General features: G+C 50.5%; 2 protein-coding genes across 2 annotated transcripts; one reads left to right on the top strand and one right to left on the bottom strand.

Annotated features, from left to right (window-relative positions):
- Positions 1-554: 554 nt before the first annotated feature.
- On the bottom strand, positions 555-7,302 carry YJU2 (YJU2 splicing factor homolog). Its single transcript, XM_065858502.2, has 8 exons — positions 7,195-7,302; positions 6,051-6,151; positions 5,584-5,728; positions 5,089-5,223; positions 4,583-4,764; positions 4,022-4,142; positions 2,926-3,091; positions 555-1,477 (listed from the first exon to the last, which is right to left on the bottom strand). Exons 1-8 carry the CDS (start codon positions 7,216-7,218, stop codon positions 1,392-1,394), a joined length of 960 nt encoding a protein of 319 aa, XP_065714574.1. The 5' UTR covers positions 7,219-7,302; the 3' UTR covers positions 555-1,391.
- Positions 7,303-8,739: 1,437 nt separating this feature from the next.
- LOC136113365 (heterogeneous nuclear ribonucleoprotein M-like) lies at positions 8,740-18,078 on the top strand. The gene is made up of 3 exons (XM_065858504.2): positions 8,740-8,931; positions 12,092-12,261; positions 17,874-18,078. The coding sequence occupies exons 1-3, from the start codon at positions 8,792-8,794 to the stop codon at positions 17,936-17,938; spliced, it is 375 nt and encodes a 124-aa protein (XP_065714576.2). The 5' UTR covers positions 8,740-8,791; the 3' UTR covers positions 17,939-18,078.
- The last annotated feature ends 54 nt before the right edge of the window (positions 18,079-18,132 follow it).

Below are 18,132 nucleotides of genomic sequence, written 5' to 3'. Positions count from 1 at the left end.
CAAAGGTTCCTCTCCCGGGATCCTGGGCCGGTACCTGGGGGTGCAGGGAGCTGGGGGGGCACATGTGCAGGACACACCTTGGGGGGAACACAGGGACCCCTGGTTTTGCCATCCCCATAAAGTCCTCCCACCAGACACCCCCCGCCCTGCTTCCAACACACACCCCAGGGCCAAGCCTGACACCCAGCATTAATATTTGAAGAGGCTAATTATGAAGCACGTGTGAGGAATGCTAATTGGGATGGGGGGGGGCTGCCTTTTCTTCTCAGTGCTCAGAAACACCCCACCAGCCCATGGCCTGAGAGGCACTAGTGAGGCTCTGAGAGTGGGTTAATTAGCGAGGAACTAATTAAGAGGTGGGTGCTGTGGTAAGGAGAAAGCTAATGGACATACTGAGAAGAGCCCTATGCTGGGCCCTGCTTTGGGCAGGTGGGCACCCCAGCGTGGGTCAGTTTTTCTGGGTGGAGGCCGTGGGGCTGCCCCTGCCAGCCCCCCACTCGGGACCCGCTGCCCGTGTACAAACTGCTGCTCTAGAAGACGAAGACACAACTGGCTCTGACACATCCCATTTATTATCGGGCCGCGGCTGCCGGCGAGCTGAGCGAACCCCAATGGTGAGGAGGGGTCTGTCACCAAACTGCTGGGGACAGCGGGGGCGTGGGGGACCTGGGCAGGGGAGGGAGGCTGGTGGCAGCCCAGTCCCCGCAGCGTGGGGATGGATGTGCCTCCCGAGTCCATGTTGCAGAACGTGTCACCTCTAACAGCAAAACAACAGGGGATTTTGGCTCATGGGGCAGGATCTGAGCCCCACAGTGGGGTCAGGAGACACCCAGGGCCAGCAGAGTGGTGGTGGGTCCTCCTGCGGCAAAAGAGGGGTGACAAGCTCTTGCCTGCCCCTGCGGGGACACAGGGCAGGGCGGCAGGAAAGCCCCAAGGTCCCTTTATTGCCATGGGAGGGTGAGGAAGTCACACATCGCAGCCCAGGGATGACCAGCATGGGGGTGAGTGCAAAACAGACAAAATACACAGTTCCAGCCTTATGGGTGTGTGACTGGGACACATTGTGCTCTGGGGATGGCTGGACACTGGGTTTGGGCACAGCCAGCCTGGGACAGCGTCAGGGCTTTCATCTGCAACGCAGCAGCGATACCCTCCACTGAGGAAGCCAACTTCTCCTCCGGGTTCGCTCTGCGGGGTCCTCGCCCGTGTTGGAGGATGGGCGCACACCCTGGGCCGGGCAGGTGACAACGTGCGGACTCCAGATGGCCTGGAACCCCCGCTGGGTGCGATGGCTGCCCTGCCAGCTCTGCGCCGGGCTCTGGAGAGCAGCTGCTGCCAGCCAGGAGGGGGAACAGCCCGCGATCTCTGTTCCGGGCCAGCTCGGTCGCTCATCAGTCACTCGCACTGTCCTCGCTGTCCGAATACGCCCCCAACAAGCTCAGAGAGGACGTGGTGCCCGTTGCTGTGGGAAACGAGCCTGGAAGTCAATGAAGAGAGCAGAAACCATCAGGTAGGGCCCTTCCCACTGCTGGCAAACCCCCCAGCTTGACGCAACCAGCTGTACGGAAACACAAGGCAGCTGGAATCTGAGCGGCGCCTCATCCCCCAGCCCGAATCTCCATGAGGACAGCGAGGTTAAACTGGGTGGATGAGGAGAACCCTCGGCTGGAATGTCCTGTTTCTGCCTTGCAGCAAGGTGGGCACAAGGTTTGCAAAACCCCCTTCTCCCTCCACCCTGCCCCCCCAGGAGATTTCAGCCACTGGAAAGGAGAAGAGGAGCCAGTGCTCGGCTCTGACCACGAGAGACTCGAGTCCTTGGAAAACAGACAGCTCTTCCGGCATAATTTGGCTGAACAGACCCCACCAGGCTGGGGAAAGCACAGCAAAAATGAAGCAACTGCAAGAGCTGTGGCTGGGGAAGCCCAGGGATCCCCTGAGGGCAGAGGGACTTGTTAAGCCAAAGGCTTAGGACCAATCAGCCCAGAACCAATCGATTCATCAGCTTTCTCCAAACCCTCTGGCTTCCCAGGGCAGTGAACGATGCAGTGCTGGAAAGCCTTTCTGCTTGTTTTCACCACTTCTTTAAAGCTTCCAAATTCCAACAGTTTGGCAGGTTTTATAATCAGGCTCTAAACCAAAGCAGTTTTCTTGCTTTCCTATTCATATCTCGCTGTTGTGACGGTTCCCAGCATCATATCTGCCCACTGAGATGCTGTTTTGAAGCTTCTGGCCCTGACAGTCTGTCTCCAAGGCCTTGGCTTATGGCCAAGGGCCAGGAAGGAGCCTCTCCTCTATCAGGACATCTCCTGGAAACAGGGACAAGCCCTTGTTCTTATACCATCATGGCCCAATCTGTCCCACCACAAGGACTTGACCTGAGAGCTTTCAGGCTCTGAAGACAGAGCTGCATGTCACCTGGGTACTGCCAGACCCCTCCCTGATCAAAGAATCATAGAATGGTTTGTGTTGAAGGGACCTCCCCAGCTGCCCCAGTGCCCCCCCTGCCATGACAGGGACATCTTCACCAGCTCAGGTTGCTCAGAGCCCCGTCCAGCCTGGCCTGGGATGTCTCCAGGGATGGTTCATCCACCACCTCTCTGGCCAACCTGGGCCAGGCTCTCACCACCCTCAGGACCAACAATTCCTTCCTCATGTCCAGCCTGAATCTCCCTCCTTTAGTTTAAAACCATCACCCCTTGTCCTTTCACAACAGGCTCTGCTCAAAAGTCTGTCCCCATCTTTCTTATCAGTCCCTTTTAAGCACTGAAAGGCCACACTAATGTCTCCCTGGAGCTTCTCTTCTCCAGCTGAACACCCCAGCTCTTTCAGCCTGCCCTCCCAGCAGAGCTGTTCCAGTCTCAGATCATTTCTGTGGCTCCTCTGGCCCCTCTCCAGCAGGTTCACCATCCCCACATCAGCAGTTACCGGTGTCGGCTGTGGTGCCTTGATTTTCCATCCCATTAGCCAGCGTAGGATCTGGCTTCTGCTTCTTCACCGTGACCAGCCCGGCCAGCTGGGACTTGGTGTTCAATTTGCCCACGCTCCGCTCCCAGCTCTCAGTCTTCAGCTTCTTACTCTGGGGCTGAGGGTCCTGTGGAGCAGAGCAAAGGGTTCAGGGTGCTCTGGCCTTGGAAGGGGGAGGAGTGGAAAAACGGCAGCAAAAAGCACAAGAGACACAAGAAGAGCTGCTTGGAGTAGCCAAGTGGGGTATTCTCCCCCTGCAGCAACGGGCACAAGTTGGACAAACAACAGGGATATGGATCTAAACGGCTGCAAAACAACCCATGGTGACAAACATCCCGCTGCCTGTGTCAGTTAAATCCAGCCTCGCACAGCCACACGCTGGCCCTGAGATGATGAGGACCCAGACGTGCCGCAGGGCTGCACAACCTCTGCGAGCCAGCACCGCGTGCCTGCAGGTGGAACAGCCACCAAATCAAACCCCCCTGGGCAGGAGGATTAGTGCCGGGCCAGGGAACATGGCTCAGATTAACCCCAGCCCAGCTCAGAGACACGGCAGCTTCGATTCATCCAGCCGGACAGAGGTCCCCGCGGACACGGATCGACAGCGCGGGGGCCGGTCTGTGGGGATAATCCCTCCCTTGCAAGTCAGGCACTGAAAGCTCTTTTGTTCTGCACACGGACAAAACAGAACCAAAGGCGCAGCTGTCCCAGGCAGCGGTCTCATCACTCTGATTTTTCAGAGCGCTGAAACCATGCCTGAAATACGAGCAAGACATAGGCGAGCCCGTACTTTTCAAGCTGAAAGGGAAGGCGCGTCCTGAGCGAGGGCGAGCGCAGGTCCCGCACAGCCTTTGTCAGCAGCCACAGTCTAAAATCACAAACTGATCCCCGTCTCATTCCAGCTCAGTGCACAGGGACATGGCCTTTCTGAGCTGCTCATGCGTGACAGGTGTCAGGGCTCCAGCATCGCAGGGACAGAACAGACGACAGCCCAGGACAGCGGGTTTGGTGTGGGAGAAGAGCTGGGGTGGGTGGGAAAGCCTCAGCCCCCACTCACCTCCTGCAAGATGTCCGTAGGTTTAACTTCCGCCACAGGTTTTGTGCGTGATTTCGCAGGCTCTTCGTCAGAGTCGGAGTCTACCAGCAGCCGCCGGTTCTGCGCCTCCTCCAGCATCGCCCTGCGAGGAGAGAGGCCGGGTGGAGGGTTAGAGCTGGCTCCGTGCCGCCGCCGTGCAACGTGCCTGCGCCATTTGCTGGAACTGAGCAGCAGTGCAATGGGATCCACCTTCTCAGGTGCTTTTTAAGAAGCCATGTTCAAGCAGCACCTGAAGGTTGACAGCGCTGAGCTCTGCAGCCTCAGCCAGGCGCAGAAACTCTCCAGGTGAGGAGTCAGGCTCCTGCGGCAGCCCCGATTTCCACAGCAGGTGGGCCAGCGGCACCAAAACCCCTCCACATCCACCCCTCTAAACACTTTGCGATGACAAACTGTCCCCCGTCTCCTCATGCGCCACCCCCACAACTCCTGTGAACACAGGGACCTCTCTTAATCGTTCTCGGGTGCTGAGGAAAGGGTGAGGTGCTGGTTTCATACACACATGAACGCTTCCAGCCCACTCACTTCATCTCCTGCTCATCCTCCTCTTGCTCCTTGCGTTTCTGCTCCTCCTCGTACTCCTTGTACTGCTTCAGCATGGCCTCAAAGTCCACGTTTGCCTGGCGCTGGTTGAGTTCCTTCAGTTCCTGCAGGTTCTCCAGAACCTCCATTTCCAGCTTGGAGTCCTTGGTTCGGTTCTCCAGGACCTGGGTGACCAGAGGGAAGTTGGCTTTATGTGAGGTAGCAGAACCCGACAGCAATCTCCAACACCAGCTCCCCACCCAGTATGGGGCAGGAAACACTAAGAGGATCACCATCATCATCTTCATTTTGGGGTCTTAATTGGATAGGAAGTCTGTCACAAGCACAAGGGGAAACCTCCTGAGGGCAGAGAGTGGCTCCTGCCTGCCCAGAGCACAGTGATACCTTGGGAGCCTGGAGAATTAAGCTCCAAAGCCACCTGCCTCACCAGGGAAAACCAGCCAGGGAAGGAGAGCTGTTTGCTTTCTGCAGAGGTCATGTTCTCGTACCTTCATGGGATTGTTGAGCTCTTCCTCTTCCCTCTCCTTCTGCATTCTTTTCTCCTCTTCCTCCAAGAGCTTCTCAGCTTGGAAGTTGCGAGTGGCGCCATGTTCCATGGTGTAGTCTGTGTTCTCGGGATCTGTCTAAGGGAGAAACAAGACAGCCACGTCATTGTACCAGGGCAATTCTGCCCCAGCCATCCTGTGGCCACTTCCAGAGCCACATGCAAACGTTTCCCAATTTCATTCACACCACAGGGCAGCCAAACACCCATGGCCTTCGTTCTGCTCCAGCTGATGTGCTGCTGCAGCCCACCCATGGATGGATGAGACATGTGAGAACTGCAAACTGCCACAATAAGGGAAAACACACCAAAAGGCACATGCGCAGACTCAGTTTTTGCTGGGACACCCCTTCCCTGTGGGCCCAGCACCCAGAAATGTCCACAGACTGCACAACCTCCCCAGAAAGCAAGAGTGTGGAAAATACAGCGCATATTTCACCTTGAAAGTGATCTCTGCCAGGCAACGCGTGCACTTGATGTAGAAGCGGAAGATGGGAAGTCCCAGGTACACCTCATTCTGAACAGTCTCCTTACGGGCATTAAACTTCTTCCCTTTATAGATGTATTCACCACACGTCTTGCACCTGGAAAAGGAGAAATATAAGTGCATAACACATCAAAAATGGTAATGAACAGACCAAGAAAAGTCTAAGTGATTTTCGGGCCATGCCAGCCCAGGTTCTGAGCAATAGTTATTTTCTTCTTTGGAAATTCAGTACCTACTCTTCAAAGAAGCCTCAAATCAACCCCAGCATCTCTTCCTTCTCCCTCACCCCTTGCCTTCTGGTCTGTGTCTCCTCAACAGCTGCTGCCAGCAGCTCCGCTACGGCGAACAGAGGCTGAACAATTCCCAAGCAAGCTCCTCTCTTTACAGCTGTCCCTTCTGACCCCTACAGCTCCTCTTACCGCATGTTGAATGGGGCCATGAGCCGCACCACATATTGTCGGTCCTTTGGGAGTTTGAGCTTTGGGATCTTAGCAGGATCGAAGTCTGGTGGGTAGTATTTCTGCAGAGACAGAACACAGATGTGTGTGCTGGGTGCAGTCACCCAGGGCAGGTTCTCAGCTGCCACACCAGCTGCACACAGCAGGAGCCAGCGTGTCCCTGCTAACCAGGTGTGGTCTCAGGTGCTAAACACCCTGTCCCTGCCAGAGTCAGGTATTGGTGTGTGCGTCTGTGTCCTAACCCCAGAGAACCCAGCTCTTGCAGATATAAGAAAGATGAGGACAGATATTAGGTCGAGGGAGGGGATTCTGCCCCTCTGCCCCGCTCTGGTGAGACCCCCCTGCAGTGCTGGTCCAGCTCTGGGTCCTCAGCACAGGACACACATGGAGTTGCTGGAGAGGGGCCAGAGGAGCCACAGGAATGATCTGAGACTGGAACAGCTCTGCTGGGAGGACAGGCTGAGAGAGCTGGGGTGTTCAGCTGGAGAAGAGAAGCTCCAGGGAGACCTTAGTGTGGCCTTTCCAGACTTAAAAGGGGCTGATAAGAAAGATGGGGACAGACTTTTGAGCAGGGCCTGTTGTAACAGGACAAGGGGTGATGGTTTTAAACTAAAGGAGGGAGATTCAGGCTGGACACGAGGAAGGAATTGTTGGCCATGAGGGTGGGGAGAGCCTGGCCCAGGTTGGCCAGAGAGGTGGTGGATGAACCATCCCTGGAGACATCCCAGGCCAGGCTGGACGGGGCTCTGAGCAACCTGAGCTGGTGAAGATGTCCCTGTCATGGCAGGGGGGGCACTGGGGGAGCTGGGGAGGTCCCTTCAACACAAGCTGTTCTATGATTTTAGGGCCTAATCCCCTTGCCCCTGCCAGGCCCCCCGCAAGATGCCAGGAGCCCCCAGCCTGCAGACCCCACCCAACCGCCCCCTCCCAGCCCGACTGTCCCCTCAGGGTCCCCTCTGCGCCCCAGGAGCCCCCAACCGACCAGGGACTCCCCGTACCCCCGGTCTGAGACCAACCACAGTTCTTAGGGAACCCTCCCCAGAACCAACCCGGCCTGGGGACCCCCGGACATTTTCCCCCAGCCGGAGAATCCCCCCAAACTCACATTCAACACCTTCCGCTCCGACATGGCTGCGACCCTCAGCCACCGCTGCCACCCAGCTGCTGCCCTCCGCACCGCTCGCCACTTCCGGGAAGTAACCCCGCCCCTCTCCGCCGCTCATTGGCGGGACGAGCCGCCGCTCGGCGGGTTCTCGCTTATTACTGGCTGTCTCTGCTGTTTGTCAGCAGGCCCCGCCCACCTCCGCGGTGCTACTGCCAGCAGCCCGCCGTTCCGCCGCGGCCCGGTCAGAGGTTCCGCCGGCTCTGTCCCCGCGTCCGTCTGTGCTGTCCCCAGTGTCCCCAAACCGCCTCCTCCGGGAGCTGCCTGGAGGTGCGAGGTCAAGTTCGGGATCGTGGAAGAGGGAACCGTGTTGTGAAGATAGGAAGGGGCCAGCTGGGAACCCTCATCCTCCGAGCTCAGCGTGGGTGACGTCCAGCAAGGACTGGAGATCGCTGCTGGAACTTATGGGGAAAAAACGGGGAATCGGTGAGGGCGAGAGCTCGAGTGAAGGAGTGTGTTTGTGAAGCCATCTGTGGGGTCTCATCTTGCCAAAGGTCCCTCAGCAGCCGCACTGTGTAATTGTGATCACAAAATTATAGTTTGGCTGTGAAAGCACCTCCTCAGCTCCCCCAGTGGGCCTGGGGACATCTTCACCAGCTCAGGTTGCTCAGAGCCCCATCCAGCCTGGCCTGGGATGTCTCCAGGGATGGTTCATCCACCACCTCTCTGGCCAACCTGGGCCAGGCTCTCACCACCCCCAGGGCCAACAATTCCTTCCTCATGTCCAGCCTGAATCTCCCTCCTTTAGTTTAAAACCATCACTCCTTGTCCTATCACAACAGGTCCTGCTCAAAAGTCCGTCCCCATCTTTCTTATGGGCTCACTTTAAGCACTGAAAGGCCGCACTAAGGTCTCCCTGGAGCTTCTCTTCTCCAGCTGAACACCCCAGCTCTCTCATCCTGTCCCCAGCAGAGCTGTTTCAGGCTCGATCATTCCTGGGGCTCCTCTGGCCCCTCTCCAGCAGCTCCATGTGTGTCCTGTGCTGAGGACCCAGAGCTGGACCAGCACTGCAGGGGGTCTCACCAGAGCGGCAGAATCCATTCCCTCGACCTACATCTCCTGATAATAAGATAATACCCCCTGATAATAAGATCCCCTGAGTTAGCTGAGTGTCTCCCATGCTGGTGGGGCCTCACTGGAACTGCACTTAGGCATTTACGTTTAAACCTCCCTCCCCCGCGGGGCTCCGCGTTGGGCCCGCCCGCCACGCTGAGCCCGCCCGAAGCAGATCCGGACTGACGGGCCCTGAGGGAGCAGCGCCCGCAGCGTGGCCCGCCCTGCCTCCTCCTCCTCCTCCTCCACCGGGCAGATGCGGCTCCCTCAGCTCCCTCCCAGGCCCCGCCGGCCGGGAACGGCCGCTCCAGCTCCTCCGTTCCCTCCGGGGGCGGCCGCGGCGACCGGGCCCTGCGCGGGAAGCGGGAGGCCGCCGTGCGCATGCGCAGCGCCAGCGGGCGCCATCGCCGGCCGCCACCGTCCCGGCGTGCCCCGCGCGGCGCCAGCGGGGCGGGCTCTCCTCACACAAAGGCGCAGCGCTGGGAAAATGGCGGCGACGGCGGCGGTAGCGGCGGCCACGGAGAGCGCCGGCGGCAAAATGGAGGAACCGGCGGCGGCTGCGGCGCCGGTGGCGGCTCCGCCACCACCTAACGGGGCAGGCGGTGCTGGGGATGCGCCCCCCAAGAGGTAGGGTGGCCGCTGTGGGGGCGCACTGCCGCCTGGGCCTGCCGGGCCGCATGCGGCCTCCCCGCGCCGCGGGCCGGGCCCAGGCTGGGGCGGGAGGGGGGGCCGGGGCGGCTGCTGCCGCGCAGGGGAGGATGTCGGCGGGACCGGGAGGTGAGGTAGAGCTGCTGCTGGTGCTAGGACTGCTGTTTGCATCCAGGGAAGCCGGGCGGGGCCCACCCGAGGCGGCGCGGAGCCGCCCCGGGAAGGCGCGTTCGGAGGATCCCGCCGGCTGAGGGGCGAGCGCGGAAGGAGCCGTTCCCGCGTCTGCCGCTTTGTGCACCGCACAGGGGGAGGTTTGCGTATCTCTTTTAGAAATACGTTTGTTCTGGGCCTTAGTGGACAACTTAAAAGCCTCCTCTAGAGGCTGTGCCAGCGGGGCGGGTTTTGGTGTTCGAAGTTAGTGACTTCTGGGTTTATCAACGGCATGGTGTAGTAGCTAAGCTCATTTCTCGTACTGCTACAGCGCTTAATAGAATCGTAGAACAGAAACGTTTGGAGCAAAGTGTGCTTTGTTTTGTGGTTCATGATTTACCTGTGGAGTGGGTTAGGAACACGAGAGACAAATGTCTCCAGAGCAAGTGTTTGCAGGTGATGCCAGGCCCTAAGTAAGGGTTGTGTGTGTGATGTTAATAGAATGTTGCAGAAATATAAAAAAAAATCTGCAGGGGTTACAGTTCTAGGTCAGTAAATATGGGGATGATGAGCAGAAAGAGCTTGAAAAGCTTGTTACTTTTGTGTGTTGATCCCAACCTCATTTTGGGAAGCTTTTCAGTTACCAAAGCTCTTTCAACACCAAATTGTGGAATAAAGAACACGTTTTCTTCGCTTATTTTTTGGCCCTAGGCCTTAAATGCTGTGAAGATAACAATCAGCGTTTTGAACCTGATGGGCTGTGAGTAATGTTTCAGACCTTAGGTCAGGTTGATATATCTGAGGTGTGTTGCATAGCTGTGTCAATCAGGCTGCTGGGCTGGTACGCCCAGGCATGTTGCATATCTGTAGTCTGACCTGGAGCTGACAGATCCCAGTAACAGAGGCCAGCTCGATGGGCTGTAGTTAATTGGAGATAATATGGGTATGGTGAGGTGTTGGCGGTGTGTCTCAATTTGAAAAGCCGCTCTCATCTGCTTCTGCTGCCTGAGTTTGTGGATTGAGGTTCACAGGACCAGGAAGGCAGTCGGCTTTCCAAGTGTAACTTTTTGGGAAAAACATCCATAATTTTTTTGTTTTCCTCCCCCAACACAAAATAGTTAAACTGTGCTTATGGCAATAGAAAAAATATTGACACATGCAACTCTTTCTGCCTTCTTCCTGCCAGACAGAAACAGGCATGCCTGTTTAGGAGTGGAAGCGACTCTGATCCCAGAGCTGGGGATCCCAGTACCACCATTTCAGGTGACACGGTGACATGCAATATGTTAGCAGGGCTAGGAAGGATCTTCCCTCCATCTTCTCTCCTCTGTGTGTTGGGTTGTTGGTACATGGAGGATGTTCACGTTTTGTCTTGGATTCTGTTTACGCTTCAAAACTTGCTCTTGGTGATTGGAACAGAACCTGCAGCTCTAGGTAATATGTAATCAGTAATTTATCTTATATGAGGAGATGATTTATCCCTGGAAGTATAAGTAGAGTTGTCTACTTTGGTCTCATTCCCTCCACTTCCCTCTCGTGGCTCCCCTTTATATGTGGAGTTCCTCCAGAGAGCTTATCTCTTTATCTAAGTTCAATTCTATTTGTAATATCAAGCTCCATGTGGCAAAACTCGCATATCTACAGTGATAATGCCAATACTGATGTGAACGTATTTACGGTGTCGTTGGGGCAGGGAAGGGGGATCTGTCTGTATACTAGATTTTGATTTTGAGTGGTTTCTGGTACACTTTTTGGAGGTATTTTTAAGAGATCTTACAGAGGAATGTGCATAATGGTTAATTTATTTGGAGGAAGTAAGAACTTCCCTTTCATCTCCTCCTTCTATACACACCAGAAACAGGACAAGTTTTCTTCAGTCTTGATGAAGCATTTTGGTTTTGTAACGCAAGGGAAAGAAATAGATGAAATATCTTCTGAAAATAATTATTGAAGTACATTAATTTCTGTAGATATTGCATTAACTTTGGTGTAAATGTATCACAGTCACTCTGAGTGATTCCTTATTGGGATGAGCAAAGCTGCTGTGGGAATCTTACTTCACCTGCCCTTCCAACTTGGGGGCTCTCACAGGCAGGCGGGGTTTGTTTTGGGTGGGATGTGGGGTTTGTTTTGGGTGGATTGTGGGGTCTGTTTTGGGTGGGATGTGGGGCTCATTCCTTCCTGCTGTCTAGACGTCCCTTAAAAGAAGCTCAGTTGTCTTCACCTCTTTTAAATGGTTGCTGAGGACCTCTCTCTGCCTGGCCATGTCTTTTTGGTGTGTGAAACCCATGGAGGTGGTGTCTGAAATCCTATAAAGAGAAAAAACTTTGCAGCTGAAGCAGTTTCCTTGACATTTCTTTTGACCTGACTGGGCTTCGTTACACTGAATATGATAAGGAATATGTTCTAGGCTAATGCTTGGCTTTATGCACAGGTACTGTAGCTTGCGTGAATTCTTTACAGATATATGCAAGCTTGAGGGTTTTTTTTTAAGCTGACGTGGGAGCCTTAAATGCAGGATTGCAAAAAACATTGTTCTTGTGTAAGACTACAAATACGGTGGATCAATGTGTTATTTCACTTAAAGGTGTTGAAGTAGTACAGTGTGATAAGGAGAAAATAAATAGATTGAACGTCTGGTCTGGAGGATCGCGGGGAGATGGAGTAAGGCTTGGTTGGCTTTAAAGGGATTCAGCTTACGAAATAAACTTTGGTTACATGGGATAAATGGGGGAGAAGTGAGTGGGTTTTCATGATCGAAGTTGTTTGCTCTTAGTAAATCTGTGTTGCAATACGCTACGTAGTGCTGGTACTGTGCGTATCGGCTTTGGTTGAAAGGCTTACAGTTCTGCAAATGACATGAATGGATGAAGCTTTGCAAGTTTTGATTTAGTTTTAAGAATGTATCAAGTTATGTTCCAAGAGGTGGTATGACATTGATCACATGCCAGAGTAGTTAACGTGTGCGATTATCTTTGTTTGCTTGCAGTGAAAGTGAACGACCAAGCCAAAATGAAAAAAGAAAAGAGAAAAGTGTCAAAAGAGGAGGAAATCGCTTTGAGCCATATGCTAATCCTGCTAAAAGATACCGAGCTTTTATTACAAATATTCCGTTTGATGTGAAGTGGCAGTCTCTGAAAGACCTGGTCAAAGAGAAAGGTAATGTACGCCTCAGGTGGCCAAGTGATGTCTGTCATCTTACTCGTGGCTGACTTTGTTTGTCAACTTAAGAGCTGAAGTTCTGGGTGGACTTAGTGACATGAGTTTTGTAAAAGGTCTTCTGGAAGCCTTTTTGGGTGTTGCACAACATCTCGCTGGCAGCCTGGCAGATGGCTAGTTCCTTTATAGGCATGTTGGCATCCGGCTAATAGACCTTCATTGCAGATATAAAAGAGTATTTTTCTTAGGGGGGAAAAATAAGGTTTTAACCAGATTTTAGCCTTGACATGCAACAAAGCTTTCTGAAGCATTTTAATGTCTTTTGGCTAATAAAGGTAGTTATTTACTGCTGGTCTGGTCTGTGTATATATAGCCGTGTCCCTAAACGTTGTAGTGATTTGTGCTTAGATAAAGATCCATACTGCTGTTTGATAGTGGTAAAATGTATTTAAGGGTGACCTGCAAAAAAAGAAAACCAGGTTTGTGCTTTGGCATGTGCTGCAACGCAGTTATGGCTTTGGAAATCATGTTCATGGTGTTTCCCCCTTCCCCACTTGTATTTAACTGTCCCGTGTGAATGGGAGCCGCCTTAGTTTGTTGACCTTAGCGTCTTCATCTCTTGAGGAAGATGAAGAAATGGAGCTGACTACTCTTAGGTGGTGACAAGTATTAAAAATAGCGTTATTTCTTTAAGCTTACTAGTTTTCAAGTCACCTTGGAAATGCAGCAGAAGGGCAATAATATACTTGGCTACTCTATCTTTAAAATGTCTCAAACCAAGTTAAGAGTGACTAATACGACCATTCCTCTTGTGGGTCACTTCTAAAATACATAGCATCAGTCATAAATGTCTTGCAAAATAGTGATCAGTGTTCACTTGTGTGTGACCTAGGTAAGGAATGTTAGTTAACGTGTTCACAAGGTGTGGCCTATGAACAGGAAAACAAATTTCCAAAGGGTTATAAAATGTCTGTCTTTGGAGGCAAAATGGAACTGAGTCTGCGTAATGAACTTCAGGACTATAAGCCCTGGGAAAATTCCATAATTAGAGGGTGTGAAATGTTGATGCTTGAGATTCAGCAGTGGTTTTCTGTAATATGAAGAATTACAGTCTTAAAGACTGCTTTAACAGGCCCTAATTATGAATGGTCCCTTGCCTTAAACTCTGCTTTCACTTTGCTACGCAAGGTACATTAGTTAATAGGAGTATGTGTAGATGTCTAATTTTAAGTACTATGTTGAATTCCGTTCCAAGTGTCTTGTGGTTTCTCTCCAGTTCACGTGGATGGAAAAGTCCGGTGTGAGATTGTTTCCTGCCTTGCTGTTCAGCTGCTCATTCCAGCAGATACTCCTAGGGGAACGTTGAAACCTCCTCATTCTGTCTGCAGGGCTTGTTATGCTAAACATTGAGAAACCTTGTTCTTGGTTTTTGGGACTGCTTGTTAAAATACAACAGTTTAGATCTGCTGCGTAGTTGCGATTCATTCTAATCAGTCATTGACTTCTACCAAATTGGTGCTCTCGTGCTGTGCTTGAACTTGCTCAATCGGTACTTCTTGATACAAGGCATAGTAGTTCCAAGAACCAGGAATGTGACCGTGGAAAAACCTAAATGTTAGAATTCTTGGTTTGTAAGTGTTAAGAATTACAGGCCAAACGTTCAAGGTTTTGGGAACACGTGAAACAGATGTGTGCACAACCGGTAACCAGAGGCGTTTCATGACTGCTCCATTGCTTGGCAGTCGTGAAGACGTAAGCTGTTAGCAGCAATGGCCTGGCAGGTTGCGGAACGTAGGAGGAGTTCAACTCACTGGGCTGGTTTGCGTCAGTAAGTATGGTTTAGGAGCCACGAGCTTTGAGGTCTGCTCGTATTTCTGCAACCTGGTTTTCTCAGATGTGTGCATCTGAAGTCTTCTAAAGGTGACCTCTCTCTCAAGAGTAATGCCTTGGTTCAGTCATTTCAGTGTATTTGTTGGTGAAACTCAATTACAGGTATGCAGTATGATATACTTATTAATGACATTACAAAATGTTCTTGTTTGAAACTCCCTTGTATTGGCTGACAAACACAACTGACGTAATCAGCATTGATAACTGGCAATTGGTGAATGGCTTCAGGAGAAGAATGAGGCAGCAGTTCTTTAGCATGTAAGTGAAGTCTAAACGTCAACATGATTGAATCCTGAAGAGCTGTCTTAGTCTGTCCCCCAACAAATGACTCTGATTTAGGTAGAAAAATGGTAATGCTTCATGGCAGCTTGCTCCATTTCCAGAGATTTTGGGAACCTTTGTGGCCTTCTAAACATGTAACTTGTGCCCTCTTGGTATTGTACTCGATCCCAGATGTTAGTACTGGTGAGCTCTGTAAATGAAAGAGGAGCTGTGACTAATTCTGAATTGACTTATGTTGAAATTAATTAGACTTTTGATTGCAGGGTCCTCTTGAATCAGTCACATTGCTTGTAGTTCTTTACTTCAGAAGATAATGGGACACTCATATCATTTTGGTGATGTCTTGAAAGGCTTTCTTCTCTAGTGTTTACTTTTGACCATGATGTGAAGCAGTTACCCCTTTTTCAGTTTCTGTGCTTCTGCTCTTGCTCAGACTTGCCTCTCTGCACCTTTAATGCCTTTCAGAGCTGCTTGGTTTGTCGCTAACTATTAAAATCATATTCCCCAACTTCAGAATCTTCAGAGTTGACATCTGTGTCTGAGCTTGTTATCCTGGTTACTTCCCAGATGTGTCTGTAGGGCTGGGTGATTCCATCTGAGCCATGGCTCAGCTCACACTATGGACATACTTGTCTGAGCTTCTTCAGCAGTCACTGGAGAATATCTGAACGCTGCAGACCAGCCTGGCTTGAACATCTCCATTTTCCATGCAGATAAACTTCCTTGGAAAGTGGATATCAAGTTTCGAGGGGGAAAAACTCGGTGGCTGCAATAAGTAACACTGGGTATTCCTTTGCAACAACTAGAAATACAAACAAATGATTTCTGCTTTAATGTCTTGTTTTAAGAAACATCAGGTTTCTGAACTATCTCAAGTGTGAGGTTTAAAATAAATAAATCTGTCTCCTCCAAGTTAAGTCTTAAAGACACCGTGGGGAACACATTCTGTAATTATGCTTGCAAAAATTACTAGCTCGAAGTCAATGCAAGTTTTATCTCCCTTTGGAGGCTGGTCCATTAATAAACTTGAGTTCCTTAAGTAACAATCTCATGTGCTTGAAAGCAATTTCTTCACTTGTGGCTATAGGCTACATTTCCTGATGTAAACCAACTGTTCTCTAGCAGAAGGAACATCTACTTGGATCACTCTGCATTTCTTTTGCCCTCTGAGGTGGGTTTAGTATGTGGATATCTGCTGTTATAACTTTTCCATGGCTTAATTGCCGGTGCACTATTGTAGGCCACCCTTGTCCACCCCTCTGCTTTATCCCCAAGGCCTGATGTCCTGATATACTGTGGTTTAGGATCTAGAAAAATGACAAAATGTGACCCAACACAGGTTGTTTAAAGAAATAAAAAGCTTCCTTTGCCAGCCCCAAACAACAGTCTCCTGGGAGAAGTATCATGTTGAATATTTTCACATGTTTTTCAAGTGGAAAAAAAAAATAGGCATTTTTATTGCAGTTGTTCTGTACTCTGGACTTGGTGTCTTGGATACTGAGCTGTTACACTATTTGTGTCATTCTCCTTCCCCCTGCTTGCTTTTTAAATTTAATTTGGAGGAAGTTCAAGTGTCCTCTGAAGGAAAACAGCTATTTCAAGATCTATATTTATTTTTTAACATAGGTGTCTATAGGGCTACGTGAAGCATTGAGCAAAATTAGCACATACCCTTCCAAGTATTAACAATTGCTGCTGTAACAGTGAATCAGAGGTCAGATTCATTAAAAAAGTAGATGTTAAATCATATCCAATATGTTATGTTCAAGCTTGGTGAACTTCTTTGGAAGTTTTTGTGTGGATCTGAAGTAAGAACTGTTGCTGAATTTGGTTAGTGGCTGGGAAAGGGGAGCCCTCAGTCCAGGGGCTCAGTAGCGTTATTGGGAGCGAAGTCACAGACTTCTGGCCTCTGTGAAGCGGAGTGGTTTTGTACTGTAGGTAATCTGGGGATTTGTTGTCTCGCTCCATAAATTGTTGAATCACATTTGCATTCTCGATCCAGGTTTGGTTGGACCCTGGCTGCTGCTGTTGAGATGATTGGCTTCAGAATGACTTGATAATGCTGAATATTGAAATATTCACAGCCACCACGTACCACCAAGGAAGGCTGTGTGCAGTGCAGTCCCTTCAGTACGCACACCCTGGAAGCAATTCCATCTATATTACATCATCTCATGTTGTTCAGATTATAGGATGGGATGGATTTTGTTAGGCTTCGTTTTAAGAAGCATTGTTTAGATAGTGAAGTTCTGGATAGTAATCGAACACTCTGATCTGCCCTGTCCCTTTCAAAGGGACTCATTGGCCTCTACCCATCTCAAACACTATCCTCATAAAAACATTAATGATTCAGAGCTTATTTACTCTGTCTAGCTAACTGCTTTTTGGCTGGAATGCTGATATTGCAAGTTATTTTTGACCAAGACATGGAAATTTTTAAAAAGATAGTGATTTCACTAAGCATTCCTTTTCATCCAGCTTCGAGAGGGACCCTTCAGGATGTTCGTTTTGCGTAACGACACTGTCCTATAAACGACTGGTCCTGTGGGAGGTCAAGCTTCTCTCTCCATCCCTTGCTGAGATGTGACTCTGGTTCCTTGCTCAAAACACGCTACCAAGATGGGTCGTGGTTTCCCCTGAAGACTGCTTTCCGCCTTTCCCAGAATGCACCTTGGAGTCCTCCTGTCTTAAACCTCCAAATGAGGACTTCTAAAACCAGAAAGAAGAAGTGAAAAGGGGTTTTCTTGGATGATTCTTCTGTATGCCAGTCACTTCAAAGGCAGCAGCCATTTCGGTAGTTGTATTCTGGAGGCACACGGTTATGTGGTTATAAAAAGGCAATCCTAATCTTGTGAGGAAAGGTGCAGATGAAGTTTTCAATGCATTTTGTCTTGAGAGTGAATATGGCAGACTGTTTAATACCACTTATGGAAGCTAAAGAATGGACTTGATTGTGGCTTAGCAAAAGGCTAAAGAAACCTGCTGAAATACATAGCGGGCAGTCAATGATCTCTTGATTCAGTCTGACTCTGAATTTCAAGACAAACTTCCAAAAACTAAGAAAAGCAAATAACTGCTCAAGTTCTAGATTGTGGCGACAAGATTGCATACTTGGTAAAGCAAAGGAAACTTGTTCTTGCAGATTTTCCCATGGATTTGGATTGCCTCAAGTAACGAGTGGGTCTTAAAGATCAAGGAAACAGATATTGTGGAAATAGCTGGCTTTTGAAGTGGAGGAAAATCAAGAACATGTTTAACTGCTTTGAAGACTTTACTGCATACCTGTAATTGTCCAGTTTTGTGGTCTAGAGAACATGGAGTGTTTCTGGGCTTGCTTATAAGGCAGAGGCTCCATACACGGTTGTTGATTGTTCTAAATTCCCATTGTTTTCTTGGCTTTTCTCCCTTGGTATATGTGTCGTCTGGAATCTGATTTGTAGTTGGTGAGGTAACATACGTGGAGCTCTTAATGGACGCTGAAGGAAAGTCAAGGGTAAGTGTTTGAGAGATTTCTTCTGTGGATTTTCTACATGACAAATGTAACTGTATGGTGGCGTGGAACGAAAGGAAGTCAGGGAGGTAGACAGTGTGTATGTTTAGTGGCTATTACATAGGATTGCTTACAGCTTCTTTTGGGGCGGGGAGGAGGTGGGATGGGGCCTCGTAAGCAGCGTTAGGGTGGTTTTTCCACTGTGTTCA

This window comes from Patagioenas fasciata, chromosome 27 (genome assembly GCF_037038585.1).
Source record: "Patagioenas fasciata isolate bPatFas1 chromosome 27, bPatFas1.hap1, whole genome shotgun sequence".
NCBI classification, from domain to species: Eukaryota; Metazoa; Chordata; class Aves; order Columbiformes; family Columbidae; genus Patagioenas; species Patagioenas fasciata.
The sequence above is the reverse complement of the archived record's forward strand: the minus strand, read 5'-3'. Positions and strand labels throughout refer to the sequence as shown.

What these genes read in the sequence shown, in the direction of transcription:
- YJU2 (XM_065858502.2), bottom strand. Translation starts at nt 7,218, where the DNA reads ATGTCGGAGCGGAAGGTGTTGAAT. An exon ending in CGGAGCGGAAGGTGTTGAAT is followed by an intron (nt 6,152 to 7,194) that starts GTGAGTTTGGGG and finishes CTGTCTCTGCAG; the next exon opens with AAATACTACCCACCAGACTT. An exon ending in AGGCACCACAGCCGACACCG is followed by an intron (nt 1,478 to 2,925) that starts GTAACTGCTGAT and finishes ATTGACTTCCAG; the next exon opens with GCTCGTTTCCCACAGCAACG.
- LOC136113365 (XM_065858504.2), top strand. Translation starts at nt 8,792, where the DNA reads ATGGCGGCGACGGCGGCGGTAGCGGCGGCCACGGAGAGCGCCGGCGGC. An exon ending in GGGGATGCGCCCCCCAAGAG is followed by an intron (nt 8,932 to 12,091) that starts GTAGGGTGGCCG and finishes GTTTGCTTGCAG; the next exon opens with TGAAAGTGAACGACCAAGCC. An exon ending in AGACCTGGTCAAAGAGAAAG is followed by an intron (nt 12,262 to 17,873) that starts GTAATGTACGCC and finishes TCTGATTTGTAG; the next exon opens with TTGGTGAGGTAACATACGTG.